General features: G+C 43.0%; 1 protein-coding gene across 5 annotated transcripts in view; it reads left to right on the top strand.

The window, feature by feature from the left end:
- The first annotated feature begins 5,520 nt into the window (after nt 1-5,520).
- ZNF143 (zinc finger protein 143) overlaps nt 5,521-15,953 on the top strand; it is a 43,258-nt gene continuing 32,825 nt past the window's right edge. The window contains exons 1-5 of one of the 5 annotated variants that reach the window (XM_045291063.1): nt 5,521-5,603; nt 11,291-11,409; nt 12,292-12,384; nt 13,133-13,216; nt 13,749-13,832. In XM_045291063.1, the coding sequence (XP_045146998.1) occupies nt 11,298-11,409; nt 12,292-12,384; nt 13,133-13,216; nt 13,749-13,832 (373 nt within the window). In that variant the 5' untranslated portion in view covers nt 5,521-5,603; nt 11,291-11,297. Of the gene's footprint in view, nt 5,604-6,062; nt 6,520-11,290; nt 11,410-12,291; nt 12,385-13,132; nt 13,217-13,748; nt 13,833-15,953 lie in introns of those variants that run through there. The other 4 variants (XM_045291064.1, XM_045291062.1, XM_045291066.1 and 1 more) reach the window with 4 other exon arrangements.

Below are 15,953 nucleotides of genomic sequence, written 5' to 3'. Positions count from 1 at the left end.
ACCCACTCTCCCTCTACCCTCCCAGTATCGCCACTTACACCTCTGGTCCTGTAGGGATCATCCGCCCTGGATTCCCTGTATTTCCAGTTCCTATCTGTACCAGTGTACATCCTCTGGAGAAAATAACTTTTAACAGTTTCATGCATCATTGCATTTTTCTTCTTTATAACTTTACATTTTTTTGGTAGGTCAATGTACAAATATGTTTGCAATCAGTTCCCCAGGAAGTTTTGAGTTAGTGAAAGAAATGTTTTTAAAAATACAGTAACCACTCTTGAACAGTGCTAGAAATGTTAAGAGTCACTGGGTGATGCAAACGCTTAAGCACTCAACTATTAACCAAAAGGTTGATGGTTTAAACCAGTGGTTCTCAACCCCTTTGGGGGTGGAACGACCCTTTCACAGATGTCCTCTAAGACCAGTGGAAACACATACTTGCGATGGTCTTAGGAACCGAGACACTGCTCCTCTATCTATCTCTAGGCCAGTCCGTCCACATGCAGATAAGCCCATATGTGAGTACTTGTCGTGAAGACTGTTATCCATAGTACACCATGCTTCAAGACAAAATTTCATTTGTCATTAGAAATATTTCTCAATATATAATTACATATTGTTTTTGTGATTAATCACTATGCTTTCATTATGTTCAATTTGTAACAATGAAAATGTATCCTACATATCAGATATTTACATTGATTTGTTAACAGTAGCAAAATTACAGTTATGAAGTAGCAACAAAAATAATTTTATGGGGCATTTATAGAGGTCTAAATAAAGGCATGTATATATGCAAAAATATTTATATATGAGGATGGAGAAATAGATCTATGTGCATGTATTAAGGTAGCAGAAGGACAGTGGGCCTCCACTCAAGTCCTCTCTAAATGCAAAAATACTTTATTCTATTAAATTGGTGTTCTATGATGCTCACCTTTCCCAGACAACCATTTGTAGTATTAAATTAAAAAACTGGCGCTGGGGGATGAGGGGCCAGCCCCCACCCGCTGATATTCTCTACGAGTTCAGTAATACTACTTCTGGGTTCAGTAATGCACAATTGTTACGGTTGAGATATATAAGCATTATATTAAAGTCATTGAGAGCATGAGAGATGATACAATAATACAGTCAGGCATGTTACATAGTACCATTGCTCATCTCAGCCCAGCTTGGTGGTCCACGTGGAGAGAGGGGGAATGGAAGGAGGGTAAGGTAGACAGGGGAGAGGGGAGTAACCAGGGAGTGAGGAGCAAGAAGCTGGGAGTCAGAGAGAGAGACCTATATTGCTGGCTCACACCTATATACCTTTTGGGGGCAAGCCAGCCCACTAATTACAGGTAGAGACATACGTCACAGGAAGGGGCTGCACTATAGGTTACACAGCAATGAGAGGGTGGTCTAGGGGGTGGTCTCTGGGTCTCCATAGGAACATTATCAGTAGGGTGAAAACTCCGCCTACAGGAGCCAGTCCATTGTCCCCAGGGGCAGGGAGGGATGAGACAGCTGTCTGGCAACTGATTGCCCTCAGTGGGGGAATGCCTGTGCATCTGACCTCCCCCCACAACCATTGAAGACAAAGCAGGTGAATAAGCAAATGTGGTGAAGAAAGCTGATGGTGCCCGGCTATCAAAAGATGTAGCATCTGGGGTCTTAAAGGCTTGAAGGTAAACAAACAGCTTTCTAGCTCAGAAACAGCAAAGCCCACATGGAAGAAGCACATCAGCCTGTGCAATCACGAGGTGCCTAAGGGATCAGGTATCAGGCATCATCAGAACAAAAAATCTTACCATAGTGAATGATGTGGGGAGTGCGGAGTGGAGACCCAAAACCCATTAGTAGGCCACTGGAGATCCCCTTGCAGAGGGGTCTCGGGCAGAAGAGCCAGTCAGGGTGCGATGTAGCAACAATGAGACATACAACTTTCCTTTCGTTCCTAAATATTTCCTCCTCCCCCACTATTATGATCCCAATTCTACCTTACAAATCCGGCTAGACCAGAGGATGTACACTGGTACAGATAGGAACTGGAAACACAGGGAATCCAGGGCAGATGATCCCTTCAGGACTAGTGGTATGAGTGGCGATACTGGGAGGGTGGGTTGGAAAGGGGGAACTGATTACAAGGATTTACATATAACATCCTCCCGTGGGGACTGACAATAGAGAAGTGGGTGAAGGGAGACGTCAGACAGAGCAAGATATGGCAAAATAATAATTTATAAATTATCAAGGATTCATGAGGGAGGGGGGAGCGGTGAGGGAGGGGGAAAAAATGAGCTGATGCCAGGGGCTTAGGTGGAGAGCAAATGTTTTGAGAATGATGAGGGCAATGAATGTACAATGTGCTTTACAGAATTGATGTATGTATGGATTGTGGTAAGAGTTGTATGAGTCCCTAATAAAACAATTAAAAATAAAAGAAAAAGTAATTTTATGGTTGGGAGTCACACCATGAGGAACTGTATTAAAGGGTGGCAGCATTAGGAAGGTTGAGAACCACTGGTTTAAACCAATCCAGAAGTACCTCCAAAGAAAAGCCTTGTGATCCGGTTCAAAAAGGGCACGACCTTGAAAGCTCTAAGGATCAGGGCTCCTCTCCATGTGCGGGGTTGCAAAATCGTGGTTCACTCAATGCTGAGTAGAGTGAAAATACTGGATCCTATAGGAAAGTTTATTAAGAGCCTAAAGAATGAATGATTGGCAGGAAAACACTTTAACTTATTAATGGGAGTGATTCAGAAAAAATCTGAAGATTAAAGACGGCCCGAATATGATCTGTATTTTAATTCTGTTCTATATTCATTGTTGACAAGTCCAGTCTGATTCATAAAAACGGCACAGGGCAGAGTAGAACTGCTCCAGAGTCTTCATGACTAAATCTCTACTGAAAGCAGACTGCCAGGTATCTCTCCCCGCCCCTAGTTAGCTGGCCATGGCTTGCTTAACACTTGCACCACCGGGGCTCCTCTATTGTATAAACAAAAACAAAAACCCCACCATTATCAAGTAGATATGGATACATGATGGCCTTATAGGGTTTCAGAGAGGGAACATGATGCAGACCACCCCTCATCTTTCTTCCACGCAGCGGGTTTCCAACTGCAAGACCTTGCAGCGAACAGCCCCAATGCTTTTCCCCCAGTGCCACCCAGGCCTCCTCCTCCTCTGGTCTATAACCTTACATCCATTGCCATCCAGGGCCTGGTAAATACTGCTAACACATGGTCCATTATCTGTGACAAAAGAAAGGTTTCTCCCTGGATCAAATACGTGAGGGGGCTTCAAAAAGCTCACGGAAAAAATTTCCATTATCTTTTCTATTTTTCCAAGAATTTTTTAAAGGCCCTCTCAGAAGTATGGCACTCTGGTGTCGGGCTGTTAACAGAAACTCGCCGGCTCTTTGGGAGAAAAATGTGGCTTTCTACTCACTTTAAGATTACAGACTCTAAATGATTTAAAAAAAAAGATTACAGACTCAGAAACCACCAGGAACAGTTCTGCCCGATCTTATGGGGGTCACTATAAATCAGGATTGACTGGAGGGCAGTTCAGTTTTTTTATAGCATCTTATCCACCACCATTCATTCAACTTTTTTCCAAATCATTTTATTAGAACATAATGCAGACATCATACCATTCATCAGTTCAGTCACCACCACCCAACTTTTAAAACCAATTACAATCTACAATTTGGGTGATTTCTTCAATCTTTTCTAGATTTTGTATTACAATGCTCTAGTGAACAGATTTCAAGTATGGGCTTGGTTATAAACACATGGCTAAATTGCATAGAAATGACTATCCTTTTAATGTTTCAAATTACAAAATACATCTACACATCTACATTTGGAAAGTACAGAAGTACAAAGGGCCCCTTGGTTTTCATCTTAATTCCACTTTGTGACACAGGGAGTCTCTTCACTGGGGATAAACAACTTTTAAGGGTATTAAATTAGATTTCAAGTCACCTAGTTTTGCGTGTTACACTTAATTTTTGTAATATATAATATATATGAAGTCCATACTTGAAAACTTCTAAAGAACATAAAATGTATTCAATTGGTGCTCATTATGTCCGATTTTCCTTCAAATGGCGTTTTAGCATCAATTGCGAAACTAGAAAGATCTTCAGAAATTAATGTTAAATGCCATTTTAGTTTAGTGCCATTTTCCCGAAGAACTTCGAGAAGTCCCCACACATAAACCTTGGTTACTATTACTATCTCGAGACGGGCCCCGAAAAGGTAGCGTTGTAACATCAAACTGAATTCAACTGTAAATTATAACATTTCGATCATCCTTTTGAAGAGGTGGCTGGCTATCTTTCAAGAAGCCTTGACAGTCCATGAACACCTGAAATGCGAAAGATACTCAAATCACACATCATGCTCGCTGCTTTTAAAAGGGCACATCTGTTCCAGCCAACCTTCCTCTTCATTCCACAGGTTCACCGGAGCCTACACGTTGTGCAATTTAACAAATCGCGGGTCTCCACAATTTTATCTCGACTACTCACCCTAGACGACAATGCGAATGAGTTTTTGCTGAATTCCTCCTGAGAGTAACTAGCACTCATTCTTAGAAAAGTTTTGGGCGAGAAGTACAAGACTCAGAAGCTAAACTTCAAAATTAATTTCCACCTATTCTCACCTGTTGACTTTCCTTAAACTCAAGACCAAAAAAATAAAATTACGCTTCTAAAAAGTAGCAGTTCAAAGAAAAGGGAGGACCCGGTTTCGGAATTGCAAATGTGAGTAGAAACGAAGTAGGAAGTGTCCGGAGCCTCTCCCAGCGGAGCTCCAGGAGCGTCGCCGCCGGCGTTTACGAAGAGGCGGGAAGCCGTCTCCCGCCGAGAGCTGCCGGCCCAGCGATCGGAGAAGAGCCACGGGGCTTCGTCGCCGGCGGCTAGCACCCTGCCGCTCTCAGCAAACAGAGCCGGCGACCGGCTAACGCCGAGGGCCTCCGGCCGACCCCGAGGGGCCCCAGCGAGCCGTCAGACTTCCGATCCCGTCCTCATCCTCCCGTGCACATCATTCTCGACGGGGCGAAACTCGACAACCGTCACACAGAGCCCATCCGGCCTCTACAACGCGCCGCCGCAAGCACACTAGGCGAGTGGACGCCGACTCTTCGCCCGTGGGGAAAATGGCGCCCGTCACCCTTTCTCCCTCCCGGGTGCTCACAAGGGCCAGCCTCCCTCCCTCGCCACAAAATGGCGCCTCACGCTGAGGCCCCGGAATCGGCATAACTCCCTCTTCACGGAGGCGGTCTCCGACTGGGATGAGCGGCTCTGCCAGCCAGTCAGACACGGAAGCTTTGATTCGTACTCTCTCTGAGCCAGTCAGGCGTAGGCTTGTAGGCTAGGTGGTGCCGTCGTTACGAGAAGAGGCGGGGCTTCGGTGGTTTCCTTTCGCGTCGGCTAAATGTGGTCCAATGGCAAGCAGGAGACGTCCAGTGAGTGACGTGACGCCTGCCCAATGGAGGCCGGGGGCGGGCTTCCGGCAGTCTATGCGGATTGCGGGGCCCGGGGGCCGGGTGGCTGTTTCCTGTCCTGGTGCATGGTGGTCGGACGAAGGAATTGTTGGAAAATTTTCTCGGAGGTTCGTATATAAATGTGTTTTTACCCAGTGTGCATTATTCTCCGCCCGGCCGCCGCCCTCAGCGCGGCGGCGCGGGCCCGCTCGGGCCCGGGCTTCGGCCCTTGCTGCGAAAGCCCCGCTGCAGGCCCTGTCTAGCCTTCGGCCGGCCGCGGTAGAGGCGGCTGGGCAGAAGCGGAGTTTATTAATAACCCGCGGCCGCCACTCCGGGCGGCGGAGCTGGTCTAACTGAGGACGCTTCTCCCCTCCCCCCGCAGTTTTGCGCGCTGCGCCCCGACTGTTCCCTCTGGGGACCGCTGAAGGGAAGGAGGCAGGGAGACAAGGGAGGGTGGAGCCCTCGGGAGCCCGGCGGCGCTTCTCCGCTTGGCCTCCACGCGGAGTGAGTCCCCGGGCGCCTGATGGCTGCCCCGGCGGAGCTCCTTGGGTGAGGACTCGGGTCCACGGGCGGCATCAGGCCCCACCTGGGCCGCCGGCCGCACGACTGGCCAAGGGCTCCTTCAGGACCCCTGTCTGCAGAGCGCACCCAGAATTTTCGTCTCCCCGGATCATGCACAGATTACTTCTTCCCAGACTTGTCTGTTTGGGGGACTGCTGGGACCCAACATCGAATATTAATCATTGGCGATTTTTTTTTTAATTTGGATAGTCAGTGTGACATTTGTAACATTTTATTGAACCAACATAGTGAACCCATTTCCCTCTTTTGCTTTTTAATACTGAATCCCCGCCTCCCGTTGCTACATTAACGAAGTTAAAAAAGTAGGAAGGAAGAATACTATCACTAAATGTACTACTTTTAGTAAAAGCTTAACTTTGAAAATATCTATCCAATCTAATATAAGTAAGCATGTAATGAGAAGTCGTAGGCTCAAGATTGTGGTCTGCTTGGCCCTGAGTCTTTATAGGAGGTACATGGGAGGTATGTATATACACACATATACATATATATACATTTGTTTATTTTTTTTCTTCCCCTTAGTGCTGTGTTAAAGTTTAGGAAAAAGTTTTGGACAAGCAGATGATCCACAAAGTCCGATAATAACTAACTTGATCCTGATTTAATTTTGAATCAGTTGGAAATTATTTAAATAGTACATATGAGTGTCAATTTTGCCCATAGGTCTTTAGAAAGAAAAGTTTATTGAGCTATTCATGTGTGTTAACATCAATTACTTAGTATTCACAGACCTGGGACAGCAGAAGTGCCGTGCCCCCTGTGGTTTCAGAGACTAAATCTTTGGGAGTGTGGAAAGCTTCATCTTTAAGTCAGAATCAACTTTTGGTTTATTTTTGTTTGGTTTATTCAGAGTACCATAACTCACCTCAATCCAATTTAGAACATTTCGTCACCCACAAAAGAAACACCCCCCCACCATTTCAACCCTACTTTCTGCCTGCAGATGTACCTGTTCTAAATATATTACGTGGTTTTGCGCTTTTTCACTCAGCATGTTCACAACATTTAGTCATGTTGCATATATCACTATTTCGAGTGTCAAGTATTTCTTCATATGGGCATCTTATTTCTCCTTCAGTTGATATACATTTGAATTGTTCTCACATTTTGACTATTGTAAATAATGAAGCTGCGGTCATTTCTGTGCAAGTTAGGAAACCACAAAATGGCCCTGCCCTCATAGAACTTATTGTACAGGTCCAAAGTCTGAGCAGTGCTATGGGTAAGCTTTAGAGGGTGATATGATAGAGAATTGGGGCCTGGTGGTAGAATGGGATCGGAGAACTTTTAGGACACCTGACTTTCTATTAGAAGGGGGGGGGGTGTTTCTATCAGACGGAATGTTATGCAAAAGCCTTGTAGCAGGAGCATTTGTGTGTTTCAGGACCTCCAAGATCAGCCTGGCTGGGTTTGTGTGAGGAAGGAGGGCAATCGGAAAGCCCTCTGCAAACGTGTTGTGTTGAACTGTTGGTATTTGTTGAACATAAAACCATCGGTGTCAAATATCCAAAGATGCATAAAATGCAATATCACCTTTAGAAGGAATTGAGTCTACTTGGGCAGACTGGAAGTGGATGTTTAAGAACTGCTCAGAGAAAAACACTAGGTTTCAGGAGTCCGAAGCCTTTCATTTTAAAGACAGGGTTATGTAAGCCTCACTTTCCACATCTCTAAAAGGGAAATATTTGTTGCATACCTCTGAGCCCTTGGGAGTTTATATACATAATTTCTTTTAATCCTATGTAATCCCTCTCAGGTGTGCCAGAACCCATTATGGTGCAAGGAGCTGTTGAGGTTGATTCAACAGTAGCCTCCTCCCATTACACTCCACCCCCACACCCACCCACTGGCTCCAAGGAGAAAAACCTGGCAGTCTGCTTTGGAATGAAGCAGTTCTCTGTTTTAGGGGGTCACTGTGAATCAAATTCAGCTTGACGGCACCTCATAAAAACAAGGGGCTTGCTAACCCCTCTTCCCCCTCATTTTCAAACAAAGGACACTGAAGCTTGGCACAGGTAAATTGCTCAAGGGCCAGGCAGGATTGAAATACACAGCTCACAAGTGAATTATGGGTACGATTATGCACAGATGCAACCTAGGATGATAAAAACTGCATGGCAATTCAGAGTGGCCTGGGCTATAAGCCAAATAACAGCAACTGTTGTAGGGTCCAGGAGCCCTGGTGGTACAGTGAGTTACTCAGTGGGCTACTAACCACAAGATCTAGACTCTAGAGCAGGGGGCCAGTTAACTGTCCCTCAGACCCATTGGAGGGCCGGACTATAGTTAAAAACTGTGAACAAATAACTATACACACTGCACATATCTTATTTTGAAGTGGAAAAAAAAAAAACGGGACAAAAACACCCGGCTGGCCAGATAAATATCCTCGGGCTGCATGTGGCCGCCGGGCCGTAGTTTGAGGACCCGTGCTCCAGAGGTTTGAATCCCCAGTGCTTCTGTTGGGTAAAGATGTGCTTTTCTACCGTTGAAAACATTTATAGTCTCGGAAATCCACTGGGGCAACTGTACTCTGTTTATAGGATCACTGTGAATTGGAATCAGCTCAATAGCTGTGAATTAGAGGAAATTTAGTGCTTGTATTTTATTTATTTATATAGTTACTAAAAAGAAACCCTCAAAACCAAACTCACTGCTATTCCCTATAGAACCTGGTACAACTGCCCAGTATGTAACCAGGGCTCCTTTAAAAGTTGCTAATTTTCTTTCAGTGATGAACACAGTACTGGTTAATTTATTTTTATTTTTAAAATTAATATTTTTTAATGTACATAATTTTATGTCATGGAAATCTCCTTAGGCATGGGTAAGCCAGGATGGTGGTTCATTCTATCAGGGGCCCTAGTGGAGTCCAGATTATGAAATTTAGACCAGACGGTGAAAATGAGAAACACACAGGTTTTGCAACAGGTCCTTGCTATGGATTTTAAAGCATTTGGATTGTGCTGTGCAGATTAGGTGGAGGGCAGTCGGAGTGGGTTAAGAAACTGATAGAATAATCCAAGAGGATGATGGCCTATCCCAGTACCAGAGTCAGTTCTAACTCAGGGAACCGTGAGTATTACAGAATCGACTTCCCTAGGGGTTTCTTAGCTGGATGCTTTACAGCGGCAGGTTGCCAGGGCTTTTGTCTGTGGTGCCAAGGGGTGGTTTCTTTCAAATCGCTTCTGACACCTGTGGATGCTGGTAGCAGGACGACAGGCTGCTGAGACAAGGGACTGGACTTGACAGTCATGTGTAGCGTTGATTTACCTGATTACAAATTTCGTAAATTGGTATGTTGCTGTCAGGTGCTGTGCAGACTGGTCAGACTCAGCAACCCTAAGATACCACTATGGTGTGCTATTAACCTTCTCTCACTCTGTAGACAGTGAACTGCATACTTCATTATTCGAGTACATATTCGTAGTTGCTTAGTGAGGAAATAATTGTAGAAGCAAAATCCTGAAGTAGACAAGAGGAGATCTGGGCCACTCTACTCGCAGTTAAATGAGTGAACCTTTTGTGTTTTACTGGGAGATTTGTGAGGAATTCAGTGAAGCAACTAGAATTAGTTAGTCTGAGTTACTTGCCATTTAGCCTCAGTTACTCAGCAGTCTGTTGCTCCTTTGCAAAATCTCTTATTTCCTAGTTGTCCCTGGAGTGTGTGGGGGTGGGGGTGTTTCTTCCCTATGTGAACACACATCTTCATCATGGAGAAAGGCAGAGATTTACCATATACAGTTTCTTCATTGATGATTCCTGCAGTGCCCTTGACAGCATCCTCTGTGTTAGATTTTGCCCCATGGTTCATTATTAACGTACATGAAATTGACCACCTTTCATAAGGTGACTCTTCCTAAAGATTTAACTAACGTAGTCCTGTCTACACCACTGGAGAAGAGGGTGACAGAACCACCTGCGTTGGCTGGTTGTGTCTACAGAAGTTATCTGTGTATTTTTCCATTCGACTTGATTTTTCAGTCGGATAGAAACCACAGTTGTTGAAGCTTTCCTAAAGAATTCAGCTTTCAGAAGAGGTAACTTTCCCTTATTGTGGTTATGCCATTTACCTGTTAATGCCACGTGCAGCTATGGTTACTTGGCAATTTGTGAGTAATTGAATGAAAAAGACAAATGCTACTTAGTCTGAGTTACCGTAACATCATGACATCAGTGACCTCGTAATCTAGATAAATGAATACTGTTCATCTCACATCAGGGAGACCTGCCCCTAGAGGACAGGGTAGAACTGCCTCCGTAGGCTTGCAAGACTTAACTCTTTACGAGACTAGAAAGCCTCATCTTTCTCCCTCAGAGTAGCTGATGGCTTTGAACTACTGACCTTACAGTTACCATGATGCCACCAGGGCTCCTAGTTTTCTAGGCACTAGACTCACGTAAACATCCTGCCCATTCTCCAGGAGAAGAAAACATAATTAGCGAATTAGTAAATACATGTGGCGGGTCCACCAAAAAGGACTTGTAGAAATACAAAGAGGAAAAGGGTATGTCATAGTTGGGAGGTACAATTTAAAATGGGGTAGGGTAAGAGACAGGAAAATGCCTAGGATGTTTGAGGAAACATGAAGATACCAGGGTGGCTAAAGTGAATGAGACAGAAGAGTAGGGAAGGGGGAGATCAGATCCCTGATATCACAGGCCCATGTAAGGATTGTTGGATTTTGTTCTGATGTGAACTCATCACCAGGTAGTAGAGAGAGGAGTAAGGTACAATCCAGCTTTTCAGAAGACGCTCTGTTGTGTTGAGCAGATACTGTGGGGAGGAGGCCAGTCTTGAAGTCGGGAGGCCAGCTGAGATATTTTTGCAGTAATGCAAGTGAGCATGACGGTGGCTTACATCTGGGAAGTAACGATGAAAGTTGTGAAAAGTGGCCCGGGCAAGGATCAAATTCTGAGATCCAACCTAACCTGTGGATGGACAGTCTGAGCAGCTTGAACCATGTTTCACTGCAATGACTCTGACTGTGGGGATTTTAGAAATGGTACAAAGCTAGTGGGCCAGATTTGCCCATATGTATAATAACATCGTGTGGAATTATGAAAAGCATGCCTAGAACTGTAGATTGTTATTACTGCTTTGTATCAGTGCGACTTTGGCTTATTTCAAATACTGCTTTGCAATTTTTTGTGGTTCTTACTGGTTCTCTATTAGAGCTTTTATTTCTTAAACATCATTTTTGGGTCTCAAGTGTCTATATTTTTCTCCCAGGTAGAAGATGTTGTTAGCCCAGATAAATCGAGACTCTCAGGGAATGGCAGAGTTTCCTGGAGGAGGAATGGAGGCTCAGCACGTGACCCTCTGCTTGACAGAAGCAGTGACCGTGGCAGGTAAGCAGTCTTTTTCAAAGGAATCATCTACATCTAAAATTGTGTTAGTCCGGGTAGACTAGAGAAACAAATCCATAGAAACTCGTATGTGTATAAGAAGGAGATTTATATACAAGAGCAATTGAACATTGAGAAAACATCCCAGGCCAGTGCAGATCAAGTCTATAAGTCCAATATTAGCTCATATGTCCGACACCAATCTATAAAGTCCTCTTCAGACTCAGGAAACACATGCAGTGACGCCGAATGTAGAAGATCACAGGCCCGTGGGTAGAAAGTCTTTGGATCCTGTGGCATTGGAGACATCTCAGCATAGGCAGGGGTTTCTGCATCACGGTGAGTCCATTGTCTTGTCAGCTGTTATGTCTCCCAGGGTGTGAGCAGAGAAGTGTCTCCCGCCTCCAAGGAGGAAGTCCCGGATTTCCCAGAATCCTTAGGAGAAAGCCATGCCCACACAGAGGCCTCATTGGCTATGATCTGATTGACAAGCTAGATTCCACCCCTACCCTCAATCCTCAAATTGACAAATGATTGTGTATCTACCACAAAAATGCCCATTTCTCTTAAGGAAAAATGAAAACTTATCAAGCTGTCTTTATTTCACTGTTCCTAATGTAACAAAACCTGAAGCATTTCTATTAGCATTTTTAGCTTGGGGTGGGTGCTGAATACATTAGGGTAGGGAAATAAATAAATAAATATCTTATATTTCTGCCTATACTTAATACTTAATTTTTTTGAAATATATATTTTATGCTAAATTACATTTGACTGTAAGTTCAACTATCTGCCTTTTTGTTTAGTTCTCATTTTAAAAATTCATCATTTTAAGCAGTGCACATTTGATTATCTTCTAAAGGAAATAATTTTTTTTCCCAATAGATGGTGATAATTTAGAAAATATGGAAGGTGTAAGCTTGCAGGCAGTAACACTTGCAGATGGTTCCACTGCTTACATACAACACAATTCTAAAGGTATGTGCCTCGCACACAGCCAGCCGTCTGGATAGTACCAGTGATTTGAAATCCCTAGCACCTCTTTCCCTTGTCAGTCTCTCATAGAAATGTCTTCTATAGCATGGTCATTTTAAGTAATTTTAATTAGACTTAAACTTTATTGTGATAAGGTAGAGCTACCCTGTGAGATATTTGAAGTTTATCAAAATTAGCCAGCAAAAGCAAAGCAAAATTAGCCATCTTACGCTTTTTTTACTCAAGGTTTTGTAACATTGTCTGTGAGCCAGTGTTTATTTTGTTCTAAGAAAAAGCCTGGTCCTCAGACTCCTTGATTTTTATGGATACCTCCCGAGCACATGCAGAAAAGGAAAAGCGTTTATAGCCCCATGGGTGAGAATCACACTTGACACTGGGCCACACATCCCTGTCCATCTTCCCGGCTTTGGTTGCCTATGGTCAGCATCACTTCCTCAGGGGCTGTGAAAGTGCTATAGCATTCCCACACACATAGCTGCTTGTGGAGTGATCCACTAAGTGCACGTGGGAGTGGAGGAAGGGTGGCTGAGGGAGGACTTTCTGTTCTCTGTAGGATCACTGGATGTATTATTGAATTGCCTCAGAACATTGAGGAAGAATCAAGATGAACATGATCTTAAGTAGTGTATTTTTTTAGTAGTGTATGTATTTATAGTCAATATCATTTTGAAATTGTATAAAGTTAAATTCTTGTTTGTGTATGTTTATTGTCTTGAATCTTATGTTTCAGAAGGAAAGCTCATAGATGGCCAAGTCATTCAGTTGGAGGATGGCTCTGCTGCCTACGTTCAACATGTACCTCTACCGAAAAGTGGTAAGTATCCAAAGTATCCACTACACAGGAGACCCTCCTTAATGGCTTATTTCTCTGTCTGCTGCCTTCTGCTCTTTTATATTAGCAACACTTGATCCTGATTTCTAGTCTTCCCTCTGAAGGAATTGAAATTTTGTCTCAAAGATAAAGGAAAGTAATTATTTCGTTGCTGTCAATATAAATGGGCAAAAGCTCATCGTGATTTTCCTAATATTTGAGCTGAACCCCCATGTTTCTTGTATCTTCCAACTCTTCTCACCCCTGATATATATTTCTAAAATAAGTATTCTAGGTTTTTGTTTCTTTAACCTTTTAAGCACTTAGATCAGCAACTTAGATCAGCTTTATTGAAAATAATTAAATATTCTTTTTTTTTCTTCATTGTAAATATTGACTGGTCCCAAGAACTAGTAAGACTAAGTGTAGGTTGTTAATATGTATGTAACGATGGTTTGTTGACTGTTGCTGCTAAGTGAATTCATCACAATGTGCGTAGAAAACATGAGATCTAAATGTAAACATCCTTCACGAGCAGGGGACAGTTTGCGGCTAGAGGATGGGCAAGCAGTGCAGTTAGAAGATGGAACCACCGCATTTATTCACCATGCCTCCAAAGGTAAGACTGGCTTTGGGAGAAGCGGCGGTGGGTGTGGGACAGATGAGACCTGCTTTTAGCACCTGACAGGTTAGCCTGTGAAAGAAACAATTGTACTTACTCTCTGATATACAAGATGGCAGAGTTTGGCGTGGTTTTTGGAAAATTTTCTGAGAAATTTGGCTCTCCAGCAAACCTAATATTCCTGGAAGATATCAAGTGTAGATTGCCTTTAAAATATGAAATTATAATCAGAAAGTATAAAATAAAATATGAAATTAGACATTTGAGAGTTAAATTCTTATTTTCTTCCTCTTAATTACTTTTTTTTGGTTTATGTTGTCATTGATTGCATCTTTTTTACTAAGGTCCTTTGCCTATTGTGTTTATCTTTAATTAAAATTAAGTGAAGTTTTTTAAAAGATCTGGATTGAATCGATGAAATACACAACTTTCCTTTAGTTCTCCCCGCCACTGTCATGACCCCATTTCTGCCTTACAAATGTGGCTAGATCAGAGCATGTACATGGGTGCAGATAAGAGCTCACAACACAGGAAATCTAGGACAGATAATGAGAATAGTGATACCAGGAGGGGAAGGGGAAGGTCGGGGGAGAGAAGGGGAACTGATCATAATGATCGACAGTTAACCCCTTCCCAGGGGGACGGAGACAGCAGTCAATGTAAGACATGAAAAAATAATATTTTATAAATTATCAAGGGTTCATGGTCGGAGGGGAATGAACTAGAAAGAAAATGTTTTGAAAATGATGATGCCAACATATGTACAAACATGCTTGCCACATGGATGGATGTATGGATTATGATAAAAGCTATGAGAGCCCCCAATGAAATTATTTTAAAAAGAAGATCTGGATTGAATAACCAAACTCAATCCCAAGCTTGAATTCACTGCTGTCCAGTCAGTTCTAACTCAGTGACACTATTGGGAAGCATAGACCTGCTCCACAGGATTTCTTTAGACTGTAGGTGTTTTCAGAAACACTGCCATATCGTTCTCTCACACAGGGGCTGGTGAGTTTGAACCACTGACCTTATGGTTCATAGCCCAATGCTTCATCTGTGGCACCATCAGAAAACCTTGAAACAAATTAACAAGTCAGCAAGTCATTATCAACTCACAGCTACTCAGGATAGGGTTTCCATGGCTAGATCTTTTGTGGAGCAGTTGGTGTTTTGAGCCACCAACCTTGTGATTAGCAGCCCAGTGCTTATCCCTCAGTACCACCAGGGCTTCTTTAAAGCAAATGTAGTAAAGTGTTAATGTTTATTAACCCTATGTTAGAGAACCAGGGATTTGAGATGGATTACCTAGGAGATAAAAGCATAGCTCTGTAGCCAAATGATCTCGGCGCAAATCCTGAGTCTTCTGCTCTTTCAGCCGTGTGACCTTTGTGCCGATTGCTTAACCTCCTGTACCTCGTTTCATTCACTTATAACATGAGGATTAGAAGAAGCAACCACATTATAGAGTTGTTGGGAGGGTAGAACATGAAACATGTAAAGCCCTGAAAACCATGGTGGACACAAAATGCGCGGCAATGTTAGCTGTTGCGACTTGTGGAATTGACGTGACGGCAGCAGGTTGGTTTATTTGGGGGGAGTTATTATTTATAAAATATTTTAGAAACACTGTTCTTCTTTTTTATTAAAATCTTACTTAGAAACACTGTTGATATAAGCTACCAACTTTTTTTTTAGCAGTTGGAGTTCATCATGTTCATTGTAGTTGCTAGATTTATTATTTGGCAGGGCCACTCGATAGCATTATACTGTTGAAAGGTTGTACTACAACTATTGGTATAGTTACTGAGAAGAAGGAAAAACATAGACTTTGGAGTGATATTGAACTGAATTCAAGTTCTGATTTTTCTACATATTGACGTTAACTGTTGATTGTTTACTTTTTTACTTTCCTATTCCTAAGGAAACTGATTAAATTACCCAAACCCTGCTGTGTCTATTTGTACAATCTGAGTGGTAAATATACCCCACCCCTCACAAAGTTTTTGTGTGGTGTAAATAGATGAATACATGTAAAGCAGGCCATCTAATGCTCATAGTACACATTCAGTAGAAGCTCATTTATCAGACTGTAACAGCAGTTTCTTCCGCTCCCTT

The sequence above is a fragment of the Echinops telfairi genome, unplaced genomic scaffold (genome assembly GCF_000313985.2).
Source record: "Echinops telfairi isolate 266 unplaced genomic scaffold, ASM31398v2 ScPeMD7_60;HRSCAF=208, whole genome shotgun sequence".
NCBI classification, from domain to species: domain Eukaryota; kingdom Metazoa; phylum Chordata; class Mammalia; order Afrosoricida; family Tenrecidae; genus Echinops; species Echinops telfairi.
The sequence above is the reverse complement of the archived record's forward strand: the minus strand, read 5'-3'. Positions and strand labels throughout refer to the sequence as shown.